This window comes from Olea europaea, chromosome 16 (genome assembly GCF_002742605.1).
Source record: "Olea europaea var. sylvestris chromosome 16, O_europaea_v1, whole genome shotgun sequence".
NCBI classification, from domain to species: domain Eukaryota; kingdom Viridiplantae; phylum Streptophyta; class Magnoliopsida; order Lamiales; family Oleaceae; genus Olea; species Olea europaea.
Window position 1 is genome coordinate 11287947 of NC_036252.1, and position 27080 is coordinate 11315026.

General features: G+C 33.3%; 1 protein-coding gene across 4 annotated transcripts; it reads right to left on the reverse strand.

The window, feature by feature from the left end:
- Positions 1 to 6470: 6470 nt before the first annotated feature.
- LOC111412091 (pentatricopeptide repeat-containing protein MRL1, chloroplastic) lies at positions 6471 to 22638 on the reverse strand. Of its 4 annotated transcripts, none has more exons than XM_023042851.1 (19): positions 22174 to 22637; positions 20810 to 21503; positions 20385 to 20616; positions 19950 to 20013; positions 19729 to 19873; positions 19512 to 19627; positions 18053 to 18181; positions 17771 to 17944; positions 17520 to 17684; positions 16357 to 16497; positions 15330 to 15429; positions 12026 to 12134; positions 11831 to 11922; positions 10465 to 10555; positions 9182 to 9413; positions 8971 to 9063; positions 8524 to 8572; positions 7662 to 7716; positions 6471 to 7147 (listed from the first exon to the last, which is right to left on the reverse strand). In XM_023042851.1, the coding sequence occupies exons 1-19, from the start codon at positions 22492 to 22494 to the stop codon at positions 6913 to 6915; spliced, it is 3237 nt and encodes a 1078-aa protein (XP_022898619.1). In that variant the 5' UTR covers positions 22495 to 22637; the 3' UTR covers positions 6471 to 6912. The 4 variants fall into 4 exon arrangements, 3 of the variants coding, with proteins under 3 accessions (XP_022898619.1, XP_022898618.1, XP_022898620.1); XM_023042850.1 differs by having other exon boundaries at positions 7662 to 7755; XM_023042852.1 differs by having other exon boundaries at positions 7662 to 7755; positions 22338 to 22433.
- Positions 22639 to 27080: the final 4442 nt, after the last annotated feature.

Here is a 27080-nt window from a genome sequence, read left to right on the forward strand (position 1 = left end):
TAATAATATATATATATATATATAAATAAAAATATAATTTGTGAATCTTATAATAATACAATTTACAACAAATAATAATAATAAGCATCATCATATTGTTACACAATTTTTTTAGATATGATTTAACAATGCATAATTCTTAATTTATTGAAGGAAAAGGATGGAGGAAAACAACTGGAATCCATGAGCAATACCCCAATGCACGAATTTGAACGGAAAATATAAAAAGATTATGTGAAATTTAATTGACGGAAGAAAATCTAAACTCTTTCTTTTCAGGAGGAACACTCACTTTCTTCTAGAATCTTTAGCAATCTCGTTTTAGAGTAACAAGTAAAAATATCCTTTGTGACAACTAGTCAACGTACCAAGAATCCAAGATCACTATCACTTATTTATTTAATTCACTTTCGAAGCAGTAATACATGAATATAAAATTATACAAAATTAAATAATTCCAGGTATTAGTACTAAGTACCTCAATTCTTCTCTAATAAACTGAAATGTCTCAAACTTTCAAATAACATTTATAGGCATATGATCATACATAAATATTTTATTTACAAGTAGTAAAAATGATAGAAATATTGATTTAATGTCAACTAGGGGATTCTTGACGGAAGAAAATAACTTCTTAATTTCAACATGGAAATTATAAAAACTTTAAACTTATCAGAAATGAAACCCTATAATTCAAACAAAAATGATGATTGAGTTAGCTAAATGCAAAGAAAATGAAAAAAGTTGTACCTTCGATTTTATCTCTATAGATATGAATGATGAATTAAAAGTTAAATGGAAAACAACTGGAATCCATGAGCAATACTCCGATTATTAACAATGAGTTCAATAAAATACAAATAATACTCAAACTAACAAAGTTAATATCCAAAATAAACACTCGAAAGTCGAAACAAACACGTCCAAAAAGAAACAATTGTAATTAAAATTACATTGTCATTGTGACATTGTAACTAAATTTCATTTCTCGATCCAAAATTTGTCATTTTTCAATCTTTATAACTTCATAGTTTCTGAATTTAACGAATGATTCCACGGCAATATTGGAGCAGTGATAGGATCTTTTTCTTAAAATTCTTTTAATGAAACAGGCAAGTCTTTTACAAGGATGTGACGCTAACAATAAAAAATAATTGGCAACATGCAAAAGAACAGTAAAAATTTCTAATTTGAAAGTAAATGTGCCAATTTTCATATTTATATCATCTTGAATATTTTAAACGTCTCTTTCTCATGGCAATGATTTCTAGCCATTCTATTTTTGTTCAGCAGATTAAATTTCAGATCTATTTTAATTGAAAAAAAAAATTTATTTTCATGGGGACGGGGACGGGTTCGGGGTGGGACGGTTTCTTCTGCCATCCCTAATTCTTAGAGTACCCTTTTAAGGGGAGCGTTCCTCCTTTAAATTTTTTGAAAAATGAATTTGACAAAGAATTGGGACCTTAGTATAAATCAACCTAAGATCTAGATTTATTTTCTTGAAAAATTCAAATTTTGGCCCACCCGTCTCAAATACCCCTTTCCCTCACCCATATAAATCTGCCTTCTCCATTCCCCTTATCTCTATGGACTATGTGTAAGAACTATGCATACACAGCCTCACGGATAGAGAAGAGTTGAACACCCTTTTGAACTTCATTAAAACGAGATTTTGGAGAGAAATATGTTTTGAAATAATATTTTTTTGAAGAATATGTATTTGAACATAAAGATAAGTTATAAGTTCAAGTGTATATTTATTTTACAAGAAAACGTATAATTGAAAATGAGTTTTAAAAAGATGTATTTAAAAAAAAAGTAAAAATAAAAAAAAGCGCCCAAACAAGAGCTAGTTTTTCTTCTATCACTCGAAACATAAATTTCACTTTATCTGTTTATATTTTTATTTCAAATTCGTGCATTTAGGGTCGTGAGTTCCACATGTATGAAGCCTGTTGTTTTCCTCCATCCTCGAATAAATGAAGAATTTTGCATTGTTTAAAGATATCTCAAAAAATCGTGTAACCATATGAATATTGTTTATTTTTCTATCGTAAATTGAAATTCCATAATCATCATATGATTCACAAATTTTCAAAATTTTTAATTAGCCAATAAAATGCCTACTCGGTGAAAACGTGATTGGAAAATCAAATGGATCGTATCAAGCTCTAATTCCGCTCGACTAGACCTATTTTTCACAGCCCCAACATAGAAAAACTCGAAACCTAGTTCAAGAATTCCATTCTACTGTTTAACTCAATGTCTGAAACTATGTATGTACAATTAATTATTCTTTGTCAAATTCATTTGTCAAAAATCCTTTTATAAGAGATATGCTATTGCTATCCTTGTCGTTATATGTACAATCTTTATGCGTACGTGCAAAAATTGTTAACATGTTATTACCTCACATGAAATGTAGGTCGATAATACATAATGTTTACAAAGAATATTTTTAAAAGATAAGTAGTTCAATATTTTTTTATTTTTTAAAAATAAATGTCTATATCATGAAAAATGTTAGTGAAAAATGAGGAGTGGGGAACTGTTGGATCGATGCACCCAAAATGATAATGTTTAATGTTAAAAGTATTTTGGTATTACTGGTAGATTGATTTGATTCTAAATAATAATGTCCCACCATTTTTGGATTGGCCAAGCGATACATTAAACTGAGCTTACAATTTTAATATTTTTAAAGAAATAAATGAAAAAGGGATACGTATTTGAAAGGTAAATTTTTTTCTGAATAAATACATATTATAGGCATGCATCACATCCATGAATTTGTTTACTGGGTGTTAGCTCGTTTCACGTTTTCATTGTTTCGTATGATAACTATAAGATGACTTAAGAAGACATGTCTAGAGAGACACAGACTTAATACTAAATATGTCAATCATTTACACATTTTTTAAAGTTAAACTTTATTGACTTATGGCCATGTTAAATAAAACATTTTCTATAAACTATTGTCATAAATGAAAGGCATGGATATATTTTGGATAGTTTAACATTATTTTTCATTATTTTAAATTATTCAAAATGAGAAGTTTTCGGCAATTATTATGATCATCAATAAAGGTGATTTCTAGTATTAAATAACTTCCGCAAATTATTGATATCGATGAAAGCCATTAATGCTTGTCACATTTAATAAACTAGTTATTAAAAACGTGCTTTGCACTTTGTATGACAAATCATGAGAATTTTTAATTCTTTGACCTCTATAATTTGTAGTTTGAAGATATATTCATCCTAAGTGATCTTTCTCTATATAATAGTGTACATTATACAAGTAGAAAATTACCTTAAGTAATTTTTTTTTGTTAATGATCTTTATAATTATTTCTAATTGTTAGATATTGAATTTTACATGTGTATTTAACATGTGAATGATTTAATGAGTATCGGTGCTTATCTTATGTTAAGCACAGATAATATGTTGTATAAATCCATTGGTGGATGAACTTATAGTGAGCCCTTGCTCAGTAAAATCATTTCTGAGCGCGCACGCGCGCACACACACACATATATATTATCACATTTTAGTTACAATGAAGGTTCTCAACTATTTTGTAATTATCATATTCCCTACTTTTTTTCATAAAATTTTGAATCTTCAATTAATAGCACATCTTACATCAGCAGAAAAATCCATTAGAAAAAAGACTTATTTGCTAATCGCATTTTAAGTAAGTAAAAATTAACAAAATAAAAAATTTCGACAAAAGATTTTGCTCTCATTTCAAGACACTAATACAATATTTGGACATAAACCATTTTCAAGACAAGATGGGATAATTATTGAAAGTTAAATATAAGAATGCAAAATAAATAAATAATAATAACAAAAAGGGGGATATAAATGCGACAATGAACAAAGATTAATGACTTTCACTACAATTGAGATATGGTGTAAGAAACAAAAATGGTGATAGTATAATTAATCTTATTAATTATATGTATTTTATTTATGTAATTAAAAAAAATGATCTTTCATAGAATAGTGGTTTAGCAAAATATTCTGGGACTAAATAAATCACACGGTTTTTCTAAGCTAATGGAGACAATGAAACAAATGGAGTTTCTTTTAACTAATTCACATAAATGATAATGAATATTCAATGAATAAAATTTGATATTTCCCTAATTCTAAACTTCTCTTTACAAATTCTTCATCTCTCCAAGTCAAAAGAAAAATCTTTCAAAGCTAAGAAAATATTTTAGATTACTATTGCTACACTGTTTGGAATCACGTTTGGACATCTAGATAAGGTACTAAATTTATTATTTTAATTAGCAATCATTTTGGTGGTGGGAATTAAAAATTATAATTAGTGGGTTCGCGCATAACGAGAATGTCTACATGTTTCACGGATTTACACTATGTGCTGAGATTTAGGTTTGTTTTGAAAGCCTTTGTTGTTATGTGTGTTATGTAATGTGTATAATTTCTATGTTTATAACTTATTTTCTAAAGGATATATGAATAATTAAACAAATAAAAATTTAATATTTAATTTTTATCGGGGCCGTATTTGTGTTTTGCAAGGGCTAGAGGCCAACTTTAAAATTTGAGCTCCTAAATTATAGCAAGTAATCAATTTATTTTTTCCATTTACAAAAGTTTTACGAGCTAAATTTGTTAACTTAAGAACAACAATAAAACAATAAATAAGCTGAAATATTCAAACTATTTATATTACAATTAAATGATAACGCGAAACTGTTATAAATGATCACTTAAGTACTTATCAATATCTTCAGCTTGACTTTGATTTAATGTCACTACTCTCTCTCTCTTCTTCTTTTTTTGAGCTCTAGACGCACATTTAGGAGTCATGGTATATTTGCATTTGACTCAAAAGCAAATACTAAATGAAATCTGAGTGTTAAAAGGGACTTAAATTAGTTTAAGAAAGAAAGATTAAAATATAATTTACTTGTCAAAGCATTGTCTCCACTCTTCTTGAGTATTTAGTAATAAAATATATAGGATATTGGCTTAATTCTTTGTGCTTTGTCATATTTTAAGTTTACAATGATGAACATTGTAGAAAATAAGCGAAAAAAGAAACAAATTGTGAAACTATTTTAAGTTTGTATAATTTAGTATTTCTTGTTTACTATTTAGAAAGTGAAAAAATAAATAAATTAGTGGTAGCGACCTAAGACTATTGGCATGTGTTAAATATGTGTGCGCGCGCGCGCATGTCTTGTGTTATAATTTCTTACAACATATATTGATATTCAAAACAGAAGATTTCAAAATTGTTGAACTTTTAAAGGTTTGCGATAAAATATCATCTTTTTCATCGACAGCTATGAATTTTATGAGGTAATACATTTACAAATCGTCACCTTTATCTCATAATCTAAACATATAATACATGTAGCGGTTGACTACATTTTTTTTTTTCCCTATAGTTTGTTGTTCGTTAAATTCGAAAGTATAAATTATGACAAATTAATATACGATGAGTAAATTATTATTTCTTCGAAGACCACGATACTAAGTTTCGAAATTAATAATTCAAACCTTATTTAAGCTACTATTTTTCAGAAAAGTGAATCTGAAACTAAATAATCTAATGACTTCAACTCTACAAATGCAATTGTGAGATGTCAGAAATTTTTTAACTTGAGTAAGATGATCTAAAATGCTAAGACTTTTTGACTTCACCATAATTTTTCATCCTAACTTCTAATGCCAAGCATTGCTAATTTTTAACAAGAGTACCCGACCGAGCTTCTTTATTTTAATTGATAAATATTCTCGAGATGAACAAATCCTATTCGAATAAGCAAATTAGCTATATTTCTATACCAATCTCAACCTATCATATTGCATTCAAGTAGAAAGAAATTCGTACAAACCAAAGAAGTGTACCTCTACCTTCTTCCTAAATTTTTGATTTATTCTAGTAATCGTCGAAAGAACTAAATATCTATATCTCATTATTGTTCACAATTCAATTAATCTTTGGGCAAATTATTATTTTTTATTTTATAGATATATAGATAGGATTCATATTTGAAATTGGTATAAGGCCTCCAAAATCTCAATATCAGCCTTACTTCCAAACTCCTCTGCTAAGAGAATATCGAATCAAAAAGTGAGAAAAATTCAGTAAGCTATAATCTTTACAAAATTGCTTTACAGAGAACTATTAGCTTATCATCTTATAAGCTACTAAATCGAGACGTAAGATTAGTGAATATGTCCTCAGTTGGTAAGCTCACCCATTGGATGATCAAATACGAATTCTTTTTCAGGTTGATTTAATAAATACAAGCCATGTGATTTGCCATGGTCTTATTAGAGTACGCCCTTCCAAAGATTAGAAATAGAATTAAGTTCCGGAAATTTTTGACAAATAAGTGATTTTTGAGTTTGAGAAAAAAATAATAATAATGTTGGTTTTAAGCATGTTGATCGTATATTTTTTAGCAGACCCAAATAAAATAAGAAGTAAATGAAAAAGAAATTATAAATCCTTCTGGGTAAGTATATTACAAGCCTGGGGAACTTGCCCCAGCTTTCCTCCTATATATTAAACACTTCTTTTCTCTCACAAGTTTATGGAAAGTCCTTTTTTTTTTTCTTTTTTTTTTTCCCCAATTTTTAAGGCCATATCCGACGCTGAAGAAGCCAAAAATGACAGCCAAGAGTTCGAACTTTGAACCATAAAATGCAAGTCCCCGTTGGAGTCAGTCTTTTATCATTCGTCTCAAAACTCCATTAACTGCATCCACATTGAATTCCATCAGTATTTCCTTACCCGTTGAGCTTTTTGCTGTCAATTTTCGATTGAGGTCGTTGATGGACATAATGGATCTCACGCACCAACTGCGAGTCATAAGATTTGACAAAGATTTACATTGTGAATACATGTGAACTTCCTACTCCAATGACAAATTGCCGGTCCTGATATTACGCTGTTGATGGATTATTCCTCTTCCCAGTCGTGCCTGGAACGAGTTAAAATCTGTTGCTTTCCCTCTGAAAGGAGAATTCAGCTTCGGCTGGAACCACTTCTTTATGGAAACGCCATTAATTCGGATTTTCCCAAATGATTCATTTCCCTGGTATGTTAGTCCAAGCCTCCTCAACAGTGCTGCAACTGCCTGGCTAATCCTGTTGACCAAATGGAACATTTAATACTTATTGAAACTAGTTTTTAATCTTACATTTTGCAATGACAAATTTAGACTGCGAAAAATTCTTCATGCATAACGCACTGATTGACTAGTGAACTGGAGCTTGCGACCTCGCTCTTTGTTATATACGAAACTACACCATCCCCAGATAAATCAGCATAATTGGCAAAACATTTTCATGCTTTTCTGTAAGCTAAACAAATTATCGTCACTACATCATCATTTACACTCTAAGATATTATATATTACATGGGACAACTAAAATTTGCAGAGTGGGTCACATAACAAAGTTAGAATGCACAAGGGCCTCTCCGAGTGGCTCAAGGTCTCCTTACCAAAATGTCCAATATTTCAACCATTAAAGTTCTATCGTAACAGCAATTCCTGTACCTAGTTATGATATATATCTAGATATTAAAAATATTTCAACCACATAACAACATTTGTTTTTGGAGCCTTTCATTTCCAATTAGCAAAGAAGCTTCTCTTACCTGGAAGCAATACTAATGGTTTTTTCCCCTGTGGAAGTTTGAATCTGTGTCTTCTCTACAGGAAGTAAAATATTTACATTAGGCAACTTCGCACCTGCAAGAATTTATAACTAAAGTGAAATAAGGAAGTAGTGTATCCCGATTATTAATCCCAAAAATGGCATCATCCATTACATTTATTTTACATTGCCAGGTAGGGAGAAACTTGAAGGGCATGACGAAGAAATTACATCAGAAAATATTGAGTACCAGAAAAACATTATGGAGTCCAAATCAATATCAACAGGGATAAAGAAATAAACATAAAAAAGGAAAGAAATATCCCTATCAGACATTTCAATACACAAGTATTAGATGTGATTGTGAAGTTATCCTCTTCAAACTCGGCAACATAAAATAAATGAAAATGTGGCCCATTTATTGAAGATGCAACTTTTAGTTTGTAAAAAAAGGAATTTGGATGGAGAAACCTTCAACTAGAAGTTTGCTGATATTAAACTTAACAATATAACATACAATGGAAACTCGTAAACTTACTTCAGTAGATAACAAGGTTTATCTGAGTTAGAATGGTAGATCCATTTTAACTTGTATTCTATCTTATTCCTTAGACAGATACAGATGCCATTGTAATCCCTAGCATGAGTTTTCCAATCAAAGACATTTTATAAAAGGATAGCACTAGTATATATAGGATTGATTGTATGAATAAAATTAGTTCAGCCTAAATTTCAACCATCTGAACTCTGTCTAATTATAGGTCCGTATCCTTTTCAGCCATATTAAAATCTTCACCAAAACTATACAAAATCCAAACTAATACTGTGCCTGCATCTATTCATAAGGTAAGAAATATTGATACCAGCAGCCAGACGATGCTTGAGACCCTTTAAAACTGTCAAAAGGTATACCTGACAAATAGTAAAATATTGACTTAATATACACCGACTGTAATCAAGGAGCAACATGTGAGAATAAAGCATTGGAATATGGCATACTTCAATTGTATGATAGAGAGACAAATTAAGTGAGGAAGCAAATCACGGAGGGAAATATGCAGTAGTTGTAAATGAAAATTGTTGAGTTACAAGATACATTTCCCATCCTCTCCGGATAACAAATCAAACTAAAAGATATAAATCAAAGTTGCAATTCACAGTAAACATACATAGGCTAGATGACCTCCAATTTAGTTTAAAGAATGATATTCTTCTTTCTGAATAAGAGCAAAGAACTTTTGAAGATCTTAGAGAACAAGGAAATATATATCTAAATCCAAGAATTATGAGTGCAACAGAAATTAGCTCACCTCAGCTGTATGTATCTGGAAATTCCTCACATCCACAACAATTGGGCTATCTTTAAAAGATACAAGAGGTATAACTCCAAGTGAAGCAGCCTCCTGAAAACTCAGAGAACCCAAAAATATCCCCAATCAATTTTCGTCCAAGTTCAGAAACCATGAAATTTTTTCTAACAATGCAGAAAGGATAAAGAATCTATGAAATGTATCCACAGACCTCAAGTAATGAAATAGCACGGGGATCATACTCCCCAAATCCATCAATCAGTGAATAGAGGTTGGAGCCCTTCGATTTATCGGTACTAAATTCAAAATTCTCGACGAGTCTATTTCTCAAGAACTCATCGTGAGGAAGTCGTAGGCATCCCAAAACTTGTGATAGTTCATCCATCGCAGGTGTCACACCAGATAGAATTGTTTCCCTATAGACCATCAAGGCCAACGATGTCCTGCAGAAAAATCATCTTCTTTCATATAGATGATAAATGCATGTTATTTTCTTATCTAATAGGCTGAACTAGCATAAATAAACAAAAGTGTTCAACAAAATATAGATATTTCAGCCACAGAATTGAGGATGTCAACATCTTCAGCTCCCAATGGGTTGTTCCAAAAGTTTCTCGTAAAACACTTTTCAATGACAACAAATAATTTTAAGTTGCATTTGATATTGAACTTCAAGAAGAACAAAATTTAATGTAATGGTGAAGGTAAAGAAACCAGTGACTGAACATACATAATATGTGAGAATCAATATATCTCATAAGAAATCAAATAACAAAAAACAGAGAAAAGTATTGAACCATGTCAGTTTCAACAACAATTTCGAATTCTTTAATTCAGTAGTAACAGAAATGCTTGAAAAGCAAAGATACATTTGTTATTCTGTCAAATATTTCCCTTCAGCAACTTTTCAAGTAAAATTACTTTGAGGCTTCTTTGTTATTAATTTATATTACTACATTTTCGTTGATAGTCTAAATTTTCCATTTAAAAATAAATTCCAAAAGCACATACAGCCCTATAAGCAAAAAATCCAATTGACGTCAACAATATAAAAATCTGCCCTTACCTCTTCATTACAAAAATTATAATTACTGGCAAGCTTAAGTTCCTCTTTTTTTTTTTTTTTTCCTGAGGGAGAACAAGAGTTTGAAAATCAATTTACAAAAGGTAGTGAGTAGGGACGCACACACACGATTAAGTTGCATATTATTTGGTCAAGGAAATGAGAGGTCAATTTATAAGGTTAATTTCCAAGAATAATGCTTTATCAATCAATTATAAAGATAATGAGGCATATAAAAGGAATTTCTGTCAAAGCCATCCTGGAACTCATCAAGTTCATAACTTACCATAGCAGTATTAGTTTTTGCAATTACGTTCACAAAAATCAGAAAAAGAACAAATACCAAGATGATTCTCAGTAATCAGATGTCCATAATTTCAGTAAACTATATTTCTTAGGAAATGTAGCTGCAGAAGAGAAGAAACATCTACCATGTATTATCAAGATGTAGCCTCCGCGGGGAGAATGGTAGTACAGGCTCACCAGATGTACAAGCTTTTTGGTATCTTCGTAAGCACATAGCTTCAGAAGACAAAATTGATCAGTAAGTATAAGAAATCATTAAACAATATAATATGGCATTTTAAATAAAGCTAAAATCACCAGAAATTTCATATCATAAGATGGCTGACATGAAGGTTGTTTTGGAGCTTCTAACTTCTCAGCTAAGTGCACAAACACAGGCATGGACATGGACATGACACGAACACGGTGACGCATGATTTTCTAAAAAAGTTGGAAATGGAAACATTGGGACTCATCAATTTAAATTCTTTGAAAGTTAATATATTCTGTATTTATTTTTATACTCTTTAATATAAAACAAGCACATGCCATACATTGCCTAGCGAATGTCCCTTAAGTATCCATCAAGCATTAGACATTTAAAAGTATAAAAACTAGGACAAGGCACGTGGCTCTTCAGACACATGGCATGGAGTTACGGACTCCAATATGACACAAAACGTGTTGGCGCCCGACATGACACAACATGAGTTAGCACCCCACATGACAAAGATATGTATCAGACATGGACACGCTACCCTAATAGGAGTGTGTGCACATAGCTTCTTAAGGGAAGAAAGAAAGGTTAAGGTGTCAAGCAACTCTAAATTTCAATAGTTTCTTAGGTTACTTAATTATCATGAGCTTGAATTTTGAGCATTGAAAGGCAAAGTTTCCTCCGCCCTTATTACCATGTACAACTTAATTTTGAACTCAACTTTAAAGTCAATTTGTAATGCATAGGCACAAAATGTCAACTAGGAGAGAATGCCGTTTAGAAAAGAAAATCAATCAATTAATAACGTGACCATTTCAGACCAAACAAGTTGTAGTGCAAAATATTTTGAAACAATGATGTGTTCATTCTCATGACAATATTAGACACCAAAAATTATCACCTAGTTAGTGGTGCAACTTGAGCAATAGTTTGCCAGCAAGACACAAGACAAAGCAAGTGACATAAATTTGTAGAAGTTCTGAGTATATGATGCAAATGTACTATTTTCCGATAAAAACTAGCACTAACACATGAGTTAAATCGATAAAACAATTGGACAAATCCAAATAGTAAAAAGATACATGCACATGACAAGAATAGTCATGGATTCAATTTTATTTTTTACTTTTTTAAACAAAAACACTATCAATGCCTAGGTTGGTTTTTTATACCTCAACCTAGTCACAATGGGGGGTTTGGATTCCCCTACCCTCTTAATTAATAACAATAGGATTCATGTTCAATCAAATAATATTCAGACGGAAGTTATTTAGTAACAGCCCTATTAATCTTACCAATAAGACACCTGCACATAACGAGGTTAGGTGCAACGCCATCCTTTTTTGCTTCGGAAAGGAGTGTGAGGCCAACTTCTATGTCATCCTTTCTGTTAAAAAAAAAGACCAAAATAGTACAAGTAATATTCAGTTCTGTAGATTCAGAAGGTAAAGAAATGGTTCCTGGTAAGAAATTCAGAGATAGTCAATTACTTTTCACTTGCCACTAGAAGGACGGAGTATGTGACAGTGTTTGGGCATAAACCTATGCTCTTCATTTCCAATAAAACTTCAGTGGCCTTCTCTAATTTATCTGCATCACCTGTAAGGATATTTGCTTGAGTGTTTTTTCATACTTATTATCATACAAATGGAAAATAAAATTTGAAACTGTGGAAATTTTCTTAAGATCGACTTTATTTGCAGACAAATAAATAAAATTTTCATTTGGTAGGTCCCAGGTAATTATAACTACAAGTTAATTTTAGATATTTTTTAACCATTGCCTGCAGACTTGACTCTTAACAATCAAGAAACCCCTAGATTGTCCATAAATTATCTAAAAGTTGAATGAGCATTGAATGAGCTTCAGAAACTAAATATAAATAAATTATAACACGGCAAGTTGACCCCAGCTACACATCAATTTTCTTCTTCTTCTTTTTCCTTTTCACGGGTGTGTGTGGTTGAGTCAATTCCCTATCCCCAAGTTCACAACCCACAGATGTCATTAAACAACTCCCAAGCACAAATGAAGAAGTCTCAAATATGTAGTTCAAAACTGTGATCGAACCAATAAATTTCAGCCATGAGATGGAGAACCAAAATTGAACAGCGCCTGTCATTCCAAGAACTTGTGGTTCAGTTTTACCACATTCACCAACTAATAAACTCATATTTTGAAACCTGAGAACCCTCCTAGAAAGTTTCAAAGTAAAATTTACCTAATATTTAGAATGGATTCACCTAGTAAATTAAATGCCATAATGCAGATATCAGACCTAATGCAAAATGGATGATTAGAAATTTGCAACTCGATGTAAACATTCACAATGCAATTAATACTTGATAATATTTAAATTAAAAAATCTCATTACCGTCTGCATGGACCATTTAGAGACATAGTGAAAGGAAACTTAGCAAAATTAATTTGTAATTTGTAGAACCTACACACTAAAATATCTTTGATCTTCTTTTCAGCAAGCATTCCCAAGACCAATGGACCAAATGGACACAAAGGGCTCAAGAAATAATAGATTTGGCCCATATCAACATCCACACTCAATTACACCTCCTCTAATCATTCAATGTCCACCTATTATATCCAGCTGTGCTGAATGAGTTGACTGAATGATTTTAATGACTTGGCAAGATGACTGCATGCATATCCCATGTTCAGATAGACTGAAAATGTAACCTAAATATTGTTTAGTTCAACGTAATGTAGTATGATCCAATTTCCAACCAACATTTTCTAAGTCGGCCTCCAAAGATTGTTGTTTGCATAATTCATAAATTATATTCCCTGTCCCCTGATAATATGGCATCTTTCTTTTCAGGGATTTTCCACATTTACGGGGGTGTCCCCATTTCAGAATTTAATAGATTTCTTAATATTTATAAATTCTCATGGATTGTGTGAAATTTGATAGAATTTAATAGATTTCATAAGATTTGAATGGATTTCTATTTTGTAGATTTTAAAAGATTTTCATGGATTTTATAGATTTCAATGGATTTTATAGATTCTGGGTAAAATTTATAAATATGCTTAACATAAGCCACAAATTTTTACTTCTTTAACGACTCATTCTTAAACATATGCACGTTAATAAATCACAGAAAATGATCGAATCCTTGTTCAATTGTTTGTTAAACATTGAATATTATAACAGAGCTTCAATAAAAAATACACCTAATATTCAACAAAATGCGAGAGTGGGAGAGGACAAAAATATGTAGTGTTAAATAATCAAAGTCGTAATCAATATGAATTAGTTCAAAAGGCCACAACCTTGTGAGATACAAACACACAGATGTACACATACGTGTCCACAAGGCAATTAATTTCATACCCCCAGAATTCTCATTGACCATGCAGACACAAGAAAAAATTGTGGGATACCATCCTCACATGTTTTGGCTAGAATTTGCAGGTATATATAGAAAACACACAGCTCTTCCCAAGAAAAATGAATAGGGTATAGAACTTGAAAGACGAAGTTATTCTAGTATGCATACTAGAAATCGTAAATTACCATGATAATTTGCAGCACATCTATAAAATAGTAAACAATATATAGTTTCAATAAGAAAAAATAAGTTCAATAAAAAATCACACTCAATATTCAACAAAAAATAGTAATCTTTCATAAATTATCATCAATTGAAAAGTTCTCATACACGATCATTTCACGGTAGAGAAATGTGAGATAGAAAGAAGAAGAAAATTTTTTTCAAGATGGGGGGGGGAGAGAGAGAGCAGCAAATATGGAGAGAGGTGAGAAATGTTGTGAAATTTTTAGGTTTGGGTTAAAATTGTTACTGATTCTTTGTACTTATATTTTTACCTTGAAATCCTTCAAAATCTATCTACTTAATGAAATCTTTTAAAATCAACTAGTTATTGAGGACATCTAAATTTCAAAACTACCTATTAAAATCTATGTTGAGGAAACTTAAATTTATAAGTATTTTTAAAAGTCTAGATTGGGGACACCTATACTTTAATTAATTATATTTAAATCTGAATTGAGTATACTTCAATTTATATGGAGTTTTAAAATCCATCAAACTCTAGATTGAGGACACCCCCCTTAAATTTTTACTCACCTAAAATTGAAAAAAGTAATCCTCACTGTTCTCAATCTGCCATTAAATTCAAATAACCATTTCAACAAGATGACCCATGTCAATTTAAAATATAGTACACAAACACTCGACCACAATATCAAAATATTAAGATTGATAACACTTCGGAATAACTACAGCATAAGATGCAAGTAAAAAATATACAAATATTCTACCTAAATACTTTTCCACTTAAATCTTCAATACTTAAACTCTGTGACAAAACTAGAATTGTTAAAAATTGTGGGATGGAGGCACTGTTTGCATATATTTGATGTCTCTGAAAACATTTCACCAAAACCAGAATATATAAGTAAATGACCGAGCCTCTTTTCTATTTGGGACATCATTTAAGCGGATGGCAAAGGAAAATGTTGTTATTCTAGTCCATAGAAAGTATCTAAAAGCAGCAGGACCAAACACTTCTTCTTAATCACAAAACTCGGTACACATTCCCACCCTTCCCACGAAGCTAGTCAATACCTGACCACTGAGTTGTGAATTCTCTACATTTTTCATCAAACAAACAAACTCAAGATTCAGAATACCACATCAACATGTGAATTTTGCTAAAGTCAAGCATCATCACTACAGATTGAGAAGAAGAGTTAAAATAAACTATATTTGACACTTTACTTTTGGTGGGGTGTAGAGGGGAGTGACTTACATAAGGCAGTTATTAAGGCATTCATCATTGGAACTGTTGGTTTCAAGTTCAAGCTTTTAATTTCCTGATAAAACTCCAGTGCCTTTTGCCAGTCTTTTGCCTGAAACGGAAAAAGAAAATAAGGCATTCACATATCAAGTTTCGCATGAAAAAGAAGACTGGGTCATAAATTTTCCTAACTATTCAAAGACTCTGGCCGAAAGAATCTTTAAACTGAGTCCGAAGTATGCATATTGCTGGAGAGGGAAAAAAATAAAAATAAAATATTTGTGTTTACAAATGGAGAAGCAGCAAGATTGAATGTAAAATAGGTTAAAAGTTAAAACAATCTGCAGCATCTATCTTTAAAATTTTAGTTTCCCTTCACCACCTAATTATCTTTGGCTTTCAGAAACCAAGTTTTCGATGATTAACGGGTCAATAATAAGAGGATCTTCACAACCAAGTGTACAAAGACAGGCAAAATTTACTCAGGATTTTGTTACGTATAAGTGAATTACAGCAGGAAAAATTGACTTTTATCCACCTAAGAAGTTAAAAACCGGGGGGGGGGGGGGGGGGGGGAAAAAAAAAAAAAACAAGGGGGGCCATAACAGAGAGGGAAAAAGGATCCTAATTCTCACTGGATAGCTAGTCATATATTCAAACAAGCCATTTGAATGACATAATTCAGTCCAATCATCCTAAATTGTCTATGTTAGATAAGGAACTCATCATGTCATTGCCTCCTTGTATTGTACTGGAAAAGGATTCTACTGTTAAAAAGCTCAACAATTCGGCACAGATATGCTAAGATTCCAATGCAAAACACAAATCGAGCATGTTTCGAGAAATTGGTACCAACCGCAGGTTTGACATCAAAACCACAATTAAATCCCAAAGCCAACTCTTAAGCTAAGAAGTTATTTCAAATAAAGGCAACTTCTGATTGGTGAAAACCCTAGTTCAATCCCTACTAACCAGACAAGGAAAATATTACCTAAAGGAAATATGATGCAAATACATTTACAGGATTGGTGGGACATACCTTGCTAAAGGCTCCCATCAAGGAGCTGTATGTTATGATTCCTACGTGCATTCCTTCAGTCCTAGCAGCTTGAAGAACTTCAACTGCAGCATCCGCCCTTCCAGCATGTCCAGCAACATCTATCAACGCACTGATAAACATCTGACAAACCAAATGAAGCTAGTAAGAAATCTCCATATCACAACTTAACATAGATTAACATGTGCCCCTCACAAAATAAATCTGTTGAAAAATACAATTGATTTTATAACACCGTTACCATACGAGACACTACCATCTATAACTAATTAGTACCCATCAGACCAAAGATGAAGTTCTCCATGGGTAATCAATGGTATTATCTAATCAAGAAAAGGAGGATAATACACTGGACTCTTCACTTGAAGTAAAACAAATATTTTATAGTTGCATATCACTCTTCACTTCAAGTAAAACAAATATTTTATAGTTGCATATCCATTTTGTAAGCCTCTTGCTATCAGAAAGCATTTTAAGAACACCTCCAAAGATGAAATCGCTGAGACTCGTATAAAGCATTCAACAGAAACCTGATATGGAGTTCTAACACTTAAAAATTTCAAAGTGAGATGTAACTTGATCAGATTGAATGGAATTAGAGTCAAAGCAATGTCTTTCTTCCAACTATACTTGCAAGGTTCCAAACCTGAAAAATATTAACAGCACGAGATGCAGTTTTATTGCACAAGTAAACATGGATATAACAGGTGAATTGCACGTCCCCACAAAAACTGAACTGTTTTATTATTTCACTTAATTGTAGAAACAGAAAGTCCACGGGACAAACCTAGTATTATTACTGCAAATATGATCTCAAGATTTCATTTGTTAACGATTTAGAATATTTAAGTGACATTTTGTTGCAAAACTTAAAAATAACAAATATCTGAATACCACCAACCATCTGCTGGCCTATCCAAGTCTTTTGACTTGCTTCCTAATTGGCATTTTTACAGGAGACTACCATCTTTTAAAGTAAGTCAAAAAACTCTATTATAGCTACCAAAACTGAAATTCATGAATCTCTGTCCCAAAATCTAAATTAATTAGGCATCTTAAAACAGCAACTTCCAGATAATGAAACCAAAATCAATTGATATTACTCAGAAATGCATATCCAAGAAAAAAGGCCTTCACAGAATTACCTCATCAGGGGCAACGCCTTTTTGTATCATGTCATTGTAGACACAGCATGCAAACTCCCAATCGCCATTTTGACTACAACTGTTCACTGCAATGGTGTAAAGCTCTGCAGTACCCTTGATGTTATATTTGTGAATCATATTGTAGACCTCCCGTGCCCGATCAACCTATATTAAAATAAGAATGGGATAAGGAATAAGGAGAGAGACTATCAATGTATCCTTATTTCAGGCAATATCCAGACAAACCTCACCTGACCAGCACTTGCACACGCCTTCATCAAAGCACCAATAGTGATATGATCGGGATCTATCGGTTGTGCCTCTGCCCCCATTTCAGCCAAGACATCAAATGCACGGTCCACTGCTCCTGACTGACCACATGCAGTGATAAGCGCATTGAATACAACTCGGTCTGGCTTCACATTCTACTGCATGCAACCGATTGTTGTGAAGACTTATTCCACGGTACGATCCACCACATCATGAGAAAAATCACTTGAAGAAAGAATATGAAATATGCTGTACAATTATACCTTTGATCTCAGTATTCCATAAGCACCAAATGCCTTAGCAACTTGCCCAGCTTTAGCACAGCCATCAATCAGGGCGCCATATGTATTAACATTTGGTTCCACTCCAGCATTGACCATTTCATGAAAAACCTACAAGTTCAGGAAACTTCTGTGAGAGCATGACAGTCTAACAGGGACTGGGAGAACGTAATAGAATACCAAGAAGAGGTACTCAGTAAGAAATACGGATGAAATTGACAATGTAAAGGCATTCAATTATCCCTTAATTTTAAGGGTAAATTCCTCCGGGGTCCTAAACCTTTCATAAATGAATTAGTCATGTCTTCAGTCTTTTGTATGTGGCACCTATGTCCCCAACCTTATAACATTTGTACACGTGGTATCCCCACCTAACACAAAGCGTCTATTTAGACAACGTGATTCATAACTGAAAGCACAAAATTGTCCAGAAAATATTTTATTTCTTCCAAAAACCAATTGGTGACGGTTCAAATTACACTTAATGCTACTTTTTTAGAAACAACTTTGTCCTATTAGTCAGCTATAATGTATGTGTCATGTGGCCATTTAATGACTATATAGACATTTTTCTATAGGTGGGGATGCCGGGCACAATGTTGAAAGGTTTAGGATGCAGTTGCCACACTTATGAAAAGTTGTGAACTCTTGGAAGAATTTACCCTATATTTAACAAGAAACATGATCAATAATCAAGAGTAAGACTGCTCAATAGACAAGATTCCATTATTTCTCTATCTAATTTAATGTGTATAAGGCTGCACATGACGGTAAGGGGAAAGTAAACACAGTGAGATATTAAGTAGCATAAGCTCATAAACATCATATGGGATAAGTGAGTTTCATGTCTTCTTTTGTGGACCTATTAGCTCTGTATTTATAAAGTACTTGCACTTTACCAGATTGATTTTCCCAATTCTGTAATTGAGGAAGCCTTTCCTCCACTTTGGTACTCTTCCCATTAATAACCTTCATTTTGAGAACAGGTGGACTGTACCATAATTACGATTTTTACTAAGAGAATTACAAAATTAAGACTTTTGACCAGTAAAGCTGGTGCATCATCCAGGTCCCACGTCAGATAGTAAGAACTGTGGAATGTGCCTTATGAACCCAATAAAATGACTTAGATTAACACAATTGAGAAAACCCATCTATATTTCTGTCCTAACAGGGAAAATCATTTTTAATCTCACAGGCTAGAGTGTAAGAAGTGAGATATATTAGCATAGGTTACAACAGTCAAACATAGTGATTCATCATCACTTAGTATACCACGTTGCAAGAGGAGTCCTCAGAAAATTTTGTGGAAACCACATTATCATATAGCTAGGAAGAGATTTTATGATTCCCAGCATTAAAGTAGAAAGTACATCTAAGTCATCATTACAAAGCATATGTAGAATCTTATAGGTCGGAAATAATAAATGAAGTGATCAACCTTAAACATTGTATCAACTTTTCCGCTTTTAGCACATGTTGATATCAGAGTTGTGTAAAGTTTGCAGTCAGCCTTCAATCTAGCTTCCTGGACATGCTGTAGAACTTGAAAAGCTCCTAGAAGTATGGCGAAATAGATTAGAGATTGATACATTTAACAGCAGGTCCCATTGGCATACTTGAATTACAAAAGTTTTTGGACAGCTGAAAGAACTTACCCTCTGAATCTTGAGAACTTGCACAAACGGACATAAGCATGTTGAATGTACTCAATGTTGGATTAGGGATAAGCATGGTAAAACGAAAAGCTTCATTGACAGCCTTTTGACTTTTGCAGGCATGGAAAAATCTCGAGTGATACACCTGAAACCATCAACATCAATAAAGCACATACAAGCTTAGGTTTTGATAAGTAGAAAGGTATAAGAAGCAGCCTCACTTTATCCATATCCAATAAACCCTTTCTTTCCATATCTTCAAGCATTTCAATACAATCACTTAACCTGCAACACAGGAAATACGAATGATGTGCAATATTTATTGAAGAAAAAAAAAATATTCCAATAAACAGGAAAACACAGCATATGCTTTCCAATGTTCATATCTCTGGTTCATTTGACAAAATCTTTTGTTAGCTTTGTGCTTAATAGCTCTGATAGGAAGATATGTGATTAATGCATTGCCAAAATCAAATTTACTTTTTAAATTCTAAGAAATTAGAAGCGGTTTGATGACATTATAACTTTTGAAAGTCACGCGGAAAGTGAAAGAAGAATGTAATGACAAATGTCATGCAAACAAGAATTTGAAGAAAACCAACAAATTCATGGAAAGGATGCAAAGCACATAATTCCTTTTAACAAAAATTTATCACCTGTTTTCCTTCAAAAGTTGTTGGTAAACACGCAACTGCCAAAAAGAATTGTGCCTATGGTTAGCATGGTTCCCCTTGAGATCAAAGGATAGAGACAAATGTTTGGTGCTATCTTGGTGAGAAGTTCTCGTCTCCTTGTCAGTCTTTCCCTCTTTCCTTCCTGTGGAGTCTTTCTGCTCACTGAAAGAACCTTCCTTAAAACATCTAAGAGGTCCTTTCCTAACAAATTTATCTGGAAAAAGCAGCATGCTTCCATCAGATCAGTAATAAGAAAAGGGTAAAATAGAAACTCCATTCTCTAATATGGAAGTGCAAAAAACATGATGGGACAAAGAAGACGTCAAATAACGAAAAAGAAAAACAAAGTCAACTTAATGTGGCATCAGCTGTAGGGAGTATAATATTTGATGCAGGAAGTTTGGCACCTTTTACAGAGAAACTCTTTGTTTGCAACGCAAAGTTTTTCTTCTGTAGGGCACCAGCAGAAGACAATGTTTCCAGGCCATCTGAGTTTCCAAGGGATGCCTCATAAAATGTATGAAGCCCTTCGCGTACAGACTCCCCAAGAATAAGATCATTGCTTCTAGTGTCACACTGTTTTGATAGTTCAAAATTTGTTCTTTCAAGTTTATTCACTTCTACCTGTAGATTATTTGCTTTAGAAGCAGCAATGGTGGGCTCTGTTTCAACCACTGGCATTGACAATTCAGCAGCAACTACATTTGGCATCGACAATTCAGCAGCAACTACATTTTGCCGTCCACGTGCATCCAAATGCCCATCAGACAACGCAGAATGTGCAGAAGAGATATCTGTATCTTCCAATTTCTTGAAGGACGAAAATTCACCGCCACTTGAAGCAACCATGTTAGAGTGAGAATCAAATGTATCCATGATGAGTGTTCCTCCTGAATATTTATAAGTTTCACCAGATGGCATCTCAGACACTGTTTTCGTGTAATCTTGGCTGATTTCTCTTAGATCTTTCATTGAATCTTTCCTCTCATCAGCAGGTGCCTCCTTGTCTACATCATCACGGTTTGATCCCCAAAGCCCAACACCCCATTTCATCCTATTGCTTATTTGTTGGGATAATGCAACAGTCAGATGCCTTGACACCTACACAGTTAGAATAAAGCATCAGATTGCTGGTTTCAACTTAAACAAGAATAAACAAATATAACTCCCGAGTTATATTGGAAAAGTGAGACCATTGCTTTAGAAAGATTCTCCCTAATTTTTGTTGCTATAGTATTCTATTTTGAGCTGCTCCATGCAAAGACTACTTTCAAGATAGTAAGCATGCTGTAATAAGCATGCAACTGATAGCCACGCTAATCGCTATCCTCATAGAACATCAAGATTCACATTCAATTAACTAAACCTCATTTCAACATAGACTCTAATCAAATCCTAGACATCCCTTGCGTTATGGCATTATGCCAACACATTCACCAACAATAGAGTACATGCAGATTTCTCAAATAATCATACAAGGGTACTAACAACATATCACAAAAATTTTCTCCTCCGCCTACATAATTTGAAAAAACTATCAAAATTGCAAAACTACAGAACGATAATTACATGAAACTCCAATTCAAAAATCTAAAAATTCACATTACGTTTCATACATTTCCACTAACATTCGTAATTCCTTCTTTTTTTTTTTTTTTGGGCGAGAGAGTCGGGGATATTGTGCCTTTGCTCAAGACTGAATTTGATGCCTAAGCCGGCTCTCGAATCGAAATTCCCTTTAAATAAGAAATAATAAGTAAATTTCGGTTACCTGCTTGATATTTATCTGTTTTATACTATAATTGAGGTAGACTAAAGTGATGGCAGAGACGGATACGACGACAGCCGAGGCCACGAGAATCGGCTGCGCCTCGAGCGACGCCCTGAACCGAAATTTATGAGCATGAGTATGAAATTTAAAACGTTGACTCCTACATTTTCTTCGGGAACGAAGGCTCCCCGGCGGCCGGAGATTGTGGCCCAAGCTGAGAAATTCACTATTCTGCGATCGAACGCTGCGAGGAGAGAGAGGCAACAACATTGGATTGCATGTGATTAAAGAGATGGATTGAGGTTTTAAGCTCAATTCCATTGTTGGAAATTAGAGAGTGAAAGTGTGGAGTGCTGAGTGTGAGTGAGTGTGTGTGTGTGTGTGTGTGTGTGTGTTTTCTGTTGATTGAGGATAGAGTGAAGGAGGGGAGGTTATGAGCTGACGAAAGAAACGAGTTCGTTGGCTGATATGGAATCGCCTCAGGTTTCTCTTCGTCCAATTCTATTCAATTATACCATTAGGGATAAAAGCGCCATTACTGCGGAAAATTGAAACAAACGGAGATAACATAGAATAAATAAATTACACGTATCACGCTTTTCGAAGCCTTTTATGGACTAATTTTTATTTTTTAAAATAAACTATAAAAATTATTTATCTTTAAAATAAACTATAAAAATTATTAATTTTGAGATGTTACACTTGTGTCACATAACTAAGCTACACAAATGAACAACTTAATATTTACTCGAGTCAATTACAACATTGAGTTATGCATAAGTAGCATTCAGGTATTAAAAAAAAAAAATTCAAGAAGATTCATTATGTGTTAAAAATTATATTCATAAGTAGAATCTAAATCAAAATTTAAATAAATTTCTAATTAAAGATCAACTAGATTACTCCGACAATTTTATCCTGGAAAATATTGTACAAAGAATCCACAAAATGGAAGCTAAAATCCTAGTTTCGAAACCAAAATATATTTTCTAGACCCATAACAAATTCAATTTTCGAAACAAATCTAAAATTTGTCGCAGCCTCCACAGCTGAGAGCATCTAGTTGTCAAAATAGATAATTAGTTCACTTTCCTACAACTTCCTTAAATTGAGAAATGTCAGTGTAATATTAGTAATGTAAATTGTAGAAACCAGAATTAATTCAATTGGTATTATTAAGATCTTCAACAAAAAGAGAAAATAACATGGTAAAGATATATGAGTACATTTTTTCTCGAGTCATTTCTTATTATTCAAAAAAAAAAAAAAAAAAAAAAAAAACCTTCTCCATGTGAACCTGTTCTTTGCAGGACAAATATGTGTCATTATTGTCATGATCCTCCTCCGCTGACACATGTCTACCTTTCTTTACATTTAAACCATTTCTACCATTTTTCTTGTATCCATTTTCGTCGGTAACAAGATCAGCACTTTCTTATTTCTCATGCTTGAGTTTTTTCCTTTTCTCGAACACGTGTTTTGCTATCCAATTTTTGTCATTCAATTTGCTATACACATAATTAAATATTGACACGTCATGTTAAATTAACATGTTTGTTGATCTCAAAAATGCGTCAACGGAATCTTGACAACGTCCTCTCCACGTGAACTCACCTACACACTAAACATCTCCTTAGAATACAAAGGTTGTGGTTGAGAAAAAGATTCGGTGACTGTTTGCACTTCGACGGTTAAATCAACAGTCAAGCGAAAGATATATGAATGCAAGAGAGGAAGAAGAGATTTTGTTTAGGGTTAGAGGATACACCTTCGTGTGAAATGAAACCACATATATATAAAGAAGTGGAAGTGAGCCAAATAGGTTTAGTGAAATGGGCCCAAGTTCAAGCCCAAAATAAATTTTTTTAATTAAATTGGTCCAATCGATGCCATATCAGCCAATGTGGGACCCTCTCATCACTCGTATGCCACATAATTTATAGGTGTAACACAGTAGTCCCCCAAATCTGAATCATACATTCATGTGCTAATCGAACTTCAGAATATAAGTAATCAAATAAGCGAGGTCTTAGAGATTGTCTCAAACTTATGAGTAGCTCCAATATATGAAGACTTACAAAATGTTTCAAAAATATATGTGCGAGCCTGAATAAGCAAGGGTTTGCAGATTGCCTCGAAAGATGTATATAATTTGTTAAAATTTTGACAACATCTCCTTTATAATATGGACTAAACAACATATAATACAATACAATATATCCACTATATATATATAAAATAAATTTGGAGTCCATTTGCCCCTTAAATTACTCATGACGATAAAGTGAATAATGACAAATTAATTTTCTATATTATATAATATACAAAGAGTCTATCATTCATCATAGAAAATCATATACTTGTACAACCCAGCGCTACTATGAAGCAAGTAACATGTTGATAACAAAGATAACGTGACATACGTACTGGAAGTAGTGAAAATAGTGTTATGACAAGCTAGCAGTAATAATGTAATGATACTATGATATAAGTATCGTAATGGTCCCTCAAGCCCAAGTATGGATACTTATATCATGGTTGGAGATAAGAAAATAAGACATTTCATGGGAAGCCTTTAATTTATGTAGAAGCCTTAATTTGGATTTTGAGTTGTTATGAAGATACTGAAGTGATGCTTAAATTTTGCTGAAATTTGATGCAGCAGTAAAGCGATGTTTCTATCTTGCTAAAATTTGAAGCTTACGTTGAAGTGAAAATGAAGCGTTTTTCAAGGTCATCATCGGAGATTTGAATGTAAACTCCTTTTTTAATGCGTGGGAGGCTTCTCCCATGGCTCTTTTACATGAGAGGCATGTGATATCCGTTTCGGCAAATTAGGAGGTGGTCTCGTTTAGAATCCAATTCTTCGTCGAATCATACACGCTTCTCTATATGGCAGATGGTTCATCCATACAGAGGCTTCTCCTATAGCTTTTTGTCAATAAGAGACATGTACTATCTGTTTTAACAAATTAAGAGATGTTTCCCTTTGGGATCCGACTCTTCGTCGAAGTTCTAACGCTTCTCTACATGGTGGATAGTTCATCTATGCAGAGACTTCTCTCATAACTTTTTTTCAATGGGAGGAATGTGCCATTCACTTCGACAAACTATGTGGTCCTCTTCGGGATCCAGGTCTTTGTCAAAGAGCTCACGCTTCCCTATATAGTGGATGATTCATCCATGTAGAAGCTTCTCTCCTGACTTTTTATCAATAGAGAGCATGTGCTATCCATTTTGACAAATAAGGAAGTGGTCTCCTTTGGGATCCAACTCTTCGTTGAAGCGCCCATGCTTTCCTGCATGGTGGATGGTTCATCCATGCAAAGATAATATAAAGCTCTTTGAAGAAAAATGTAGATGTGATGAAACATCTCATATGGTGAGACATCTTGCAAATCAAGTAATAAATATAGAGCTAGTGGCTCGCTCGAACTATTGAAGCCTTATAAGCTAGCCATGGATAGATGAGGTATTATAGTTGGACTCAACGATAGTGAAGGACGATGAATAAGTATATTGCGAAACCAAGAATAAGCATCTGGCAAGGCAGGGAATAAATATCCCGCAAATAGCTCTTGAACTAAAAGAGTTTTATAAACTAGCCTCGGAATGACAATGTCTTATAGCTATAGTCGACGATAGTAAAAAGCAAGAAATAAGCATCTCGCGTAACCTGAAACAAGCATTTGGCGAGGCACAAAATAAACATCCCGTCAATAGCTCTCAAACTATTGGAACTTTATAAAGTGGCCTCAGAATGACGAGACAAAATAAACATCCTGCCAATAGCTCTCAAACTATCGGAATTTTATAAAACTGGCATCAGAATGACGAGGTCTTATGACTAGACTCGACGATAGTAAAAAGTGAGGAATAAGCATCTCACAAAGTTAGGAATAAGCATCTAGCGCGGTAGGGAATAACTATCCTCTCAAATAGCTCTTAAACTATCGAAGTCTTATAAGCTAGCATCGAACAGACGAGGTCTTACAACTAGGCTCGACGATAGTGAGAGGCGAGGTATAAGCTTCTAGTGAATAAGGTCGGGAAAGGCTCCTTTTGCAAGGACAAACACATCTGACTAACCTCTTTCTATTTTCAAGAAACAAGGATTCTGATACTGCGTCTTCCTCTATACAAGAAATGAGGATGCTATATCTTCCTTTATTCAAGGAACGAGGATTCCAAGATGCTATCTTTGATAATAAGATATCCATGACTCATCTTCAATAATGTAAGGTCCTACAAGCTAGCCTCGATGAGAGAGGACAATAATAGAGAATCATGAGCTAAGATTAGCTTTCAAATATGCGAGGTCCTACAAGTTAGTCCTAGACATGCAAGGTCTTAGAGCTTGCCTCAAATAATAAGAATTCATTAGTAGAAACTTTGAAGTCGTCGAACAAGAGAAGCGCCATGTGGGAGAGTGTGCCCTCGTTATTTCGAATTGTACTCCAACAATATGATCAGCCCATTAGAAATATCATTTCGAATCATAATAGCACATTGTCCGCATCTCTCACAATTCATCATAGTGAATAACTTACCGAATCCGTTAGAATGTAAATAAAAGAATTTGACAACCTTGAAGATCTTGCTTTGACATTAGCTCCCCATAATATTGGAATTTAGTATAAAGTAGTAAACAGAAATTGAAAATTGATACGTATAGCCCCAAGTGATTACTTTGAATTTAAATTATTAAAATAGCTTGTAGCATCAATGAAGTCCCAAATCTTTCCTGTATCTATTCAATTTTAAAGAAGTAGTTGGAGTACATTAAACTTGCAACTATTGTAATCTGAAAGAAGAATGAGAAATGACTTGGCGCAACAAGATTTAAGAGGAGCAATTTTCCATAAATTGAAGTTTACCAAGTGGGAAATTCTGAGGCAAGTATGCCA

Bases quoted from the DNA above. Each gene is read 5' to 3' on its own strand.
- LOC111412091 (XM_023042850.1), bottom strand. From the start codon at position 22,494: ATGGAATTGAGCTTAAAACCTCAATCCATCTCTTTAATCACATGCAAT. The intron at 20,617-20,809 runs GTGCCAAACTTC...TGCTTTTTCCAG, and splicing joins AAAGAGTTTCTCTGTAAAAG to ATAAATTTGTTAGGAAAGGA. The intron at 7,756-8,523 runs GTATCAATATTT...AAATTCTTGCAG, and splicing joins CAAGCATCGTCTGGCTGCTG to GTGCGAAGTTGCCTAATGTA.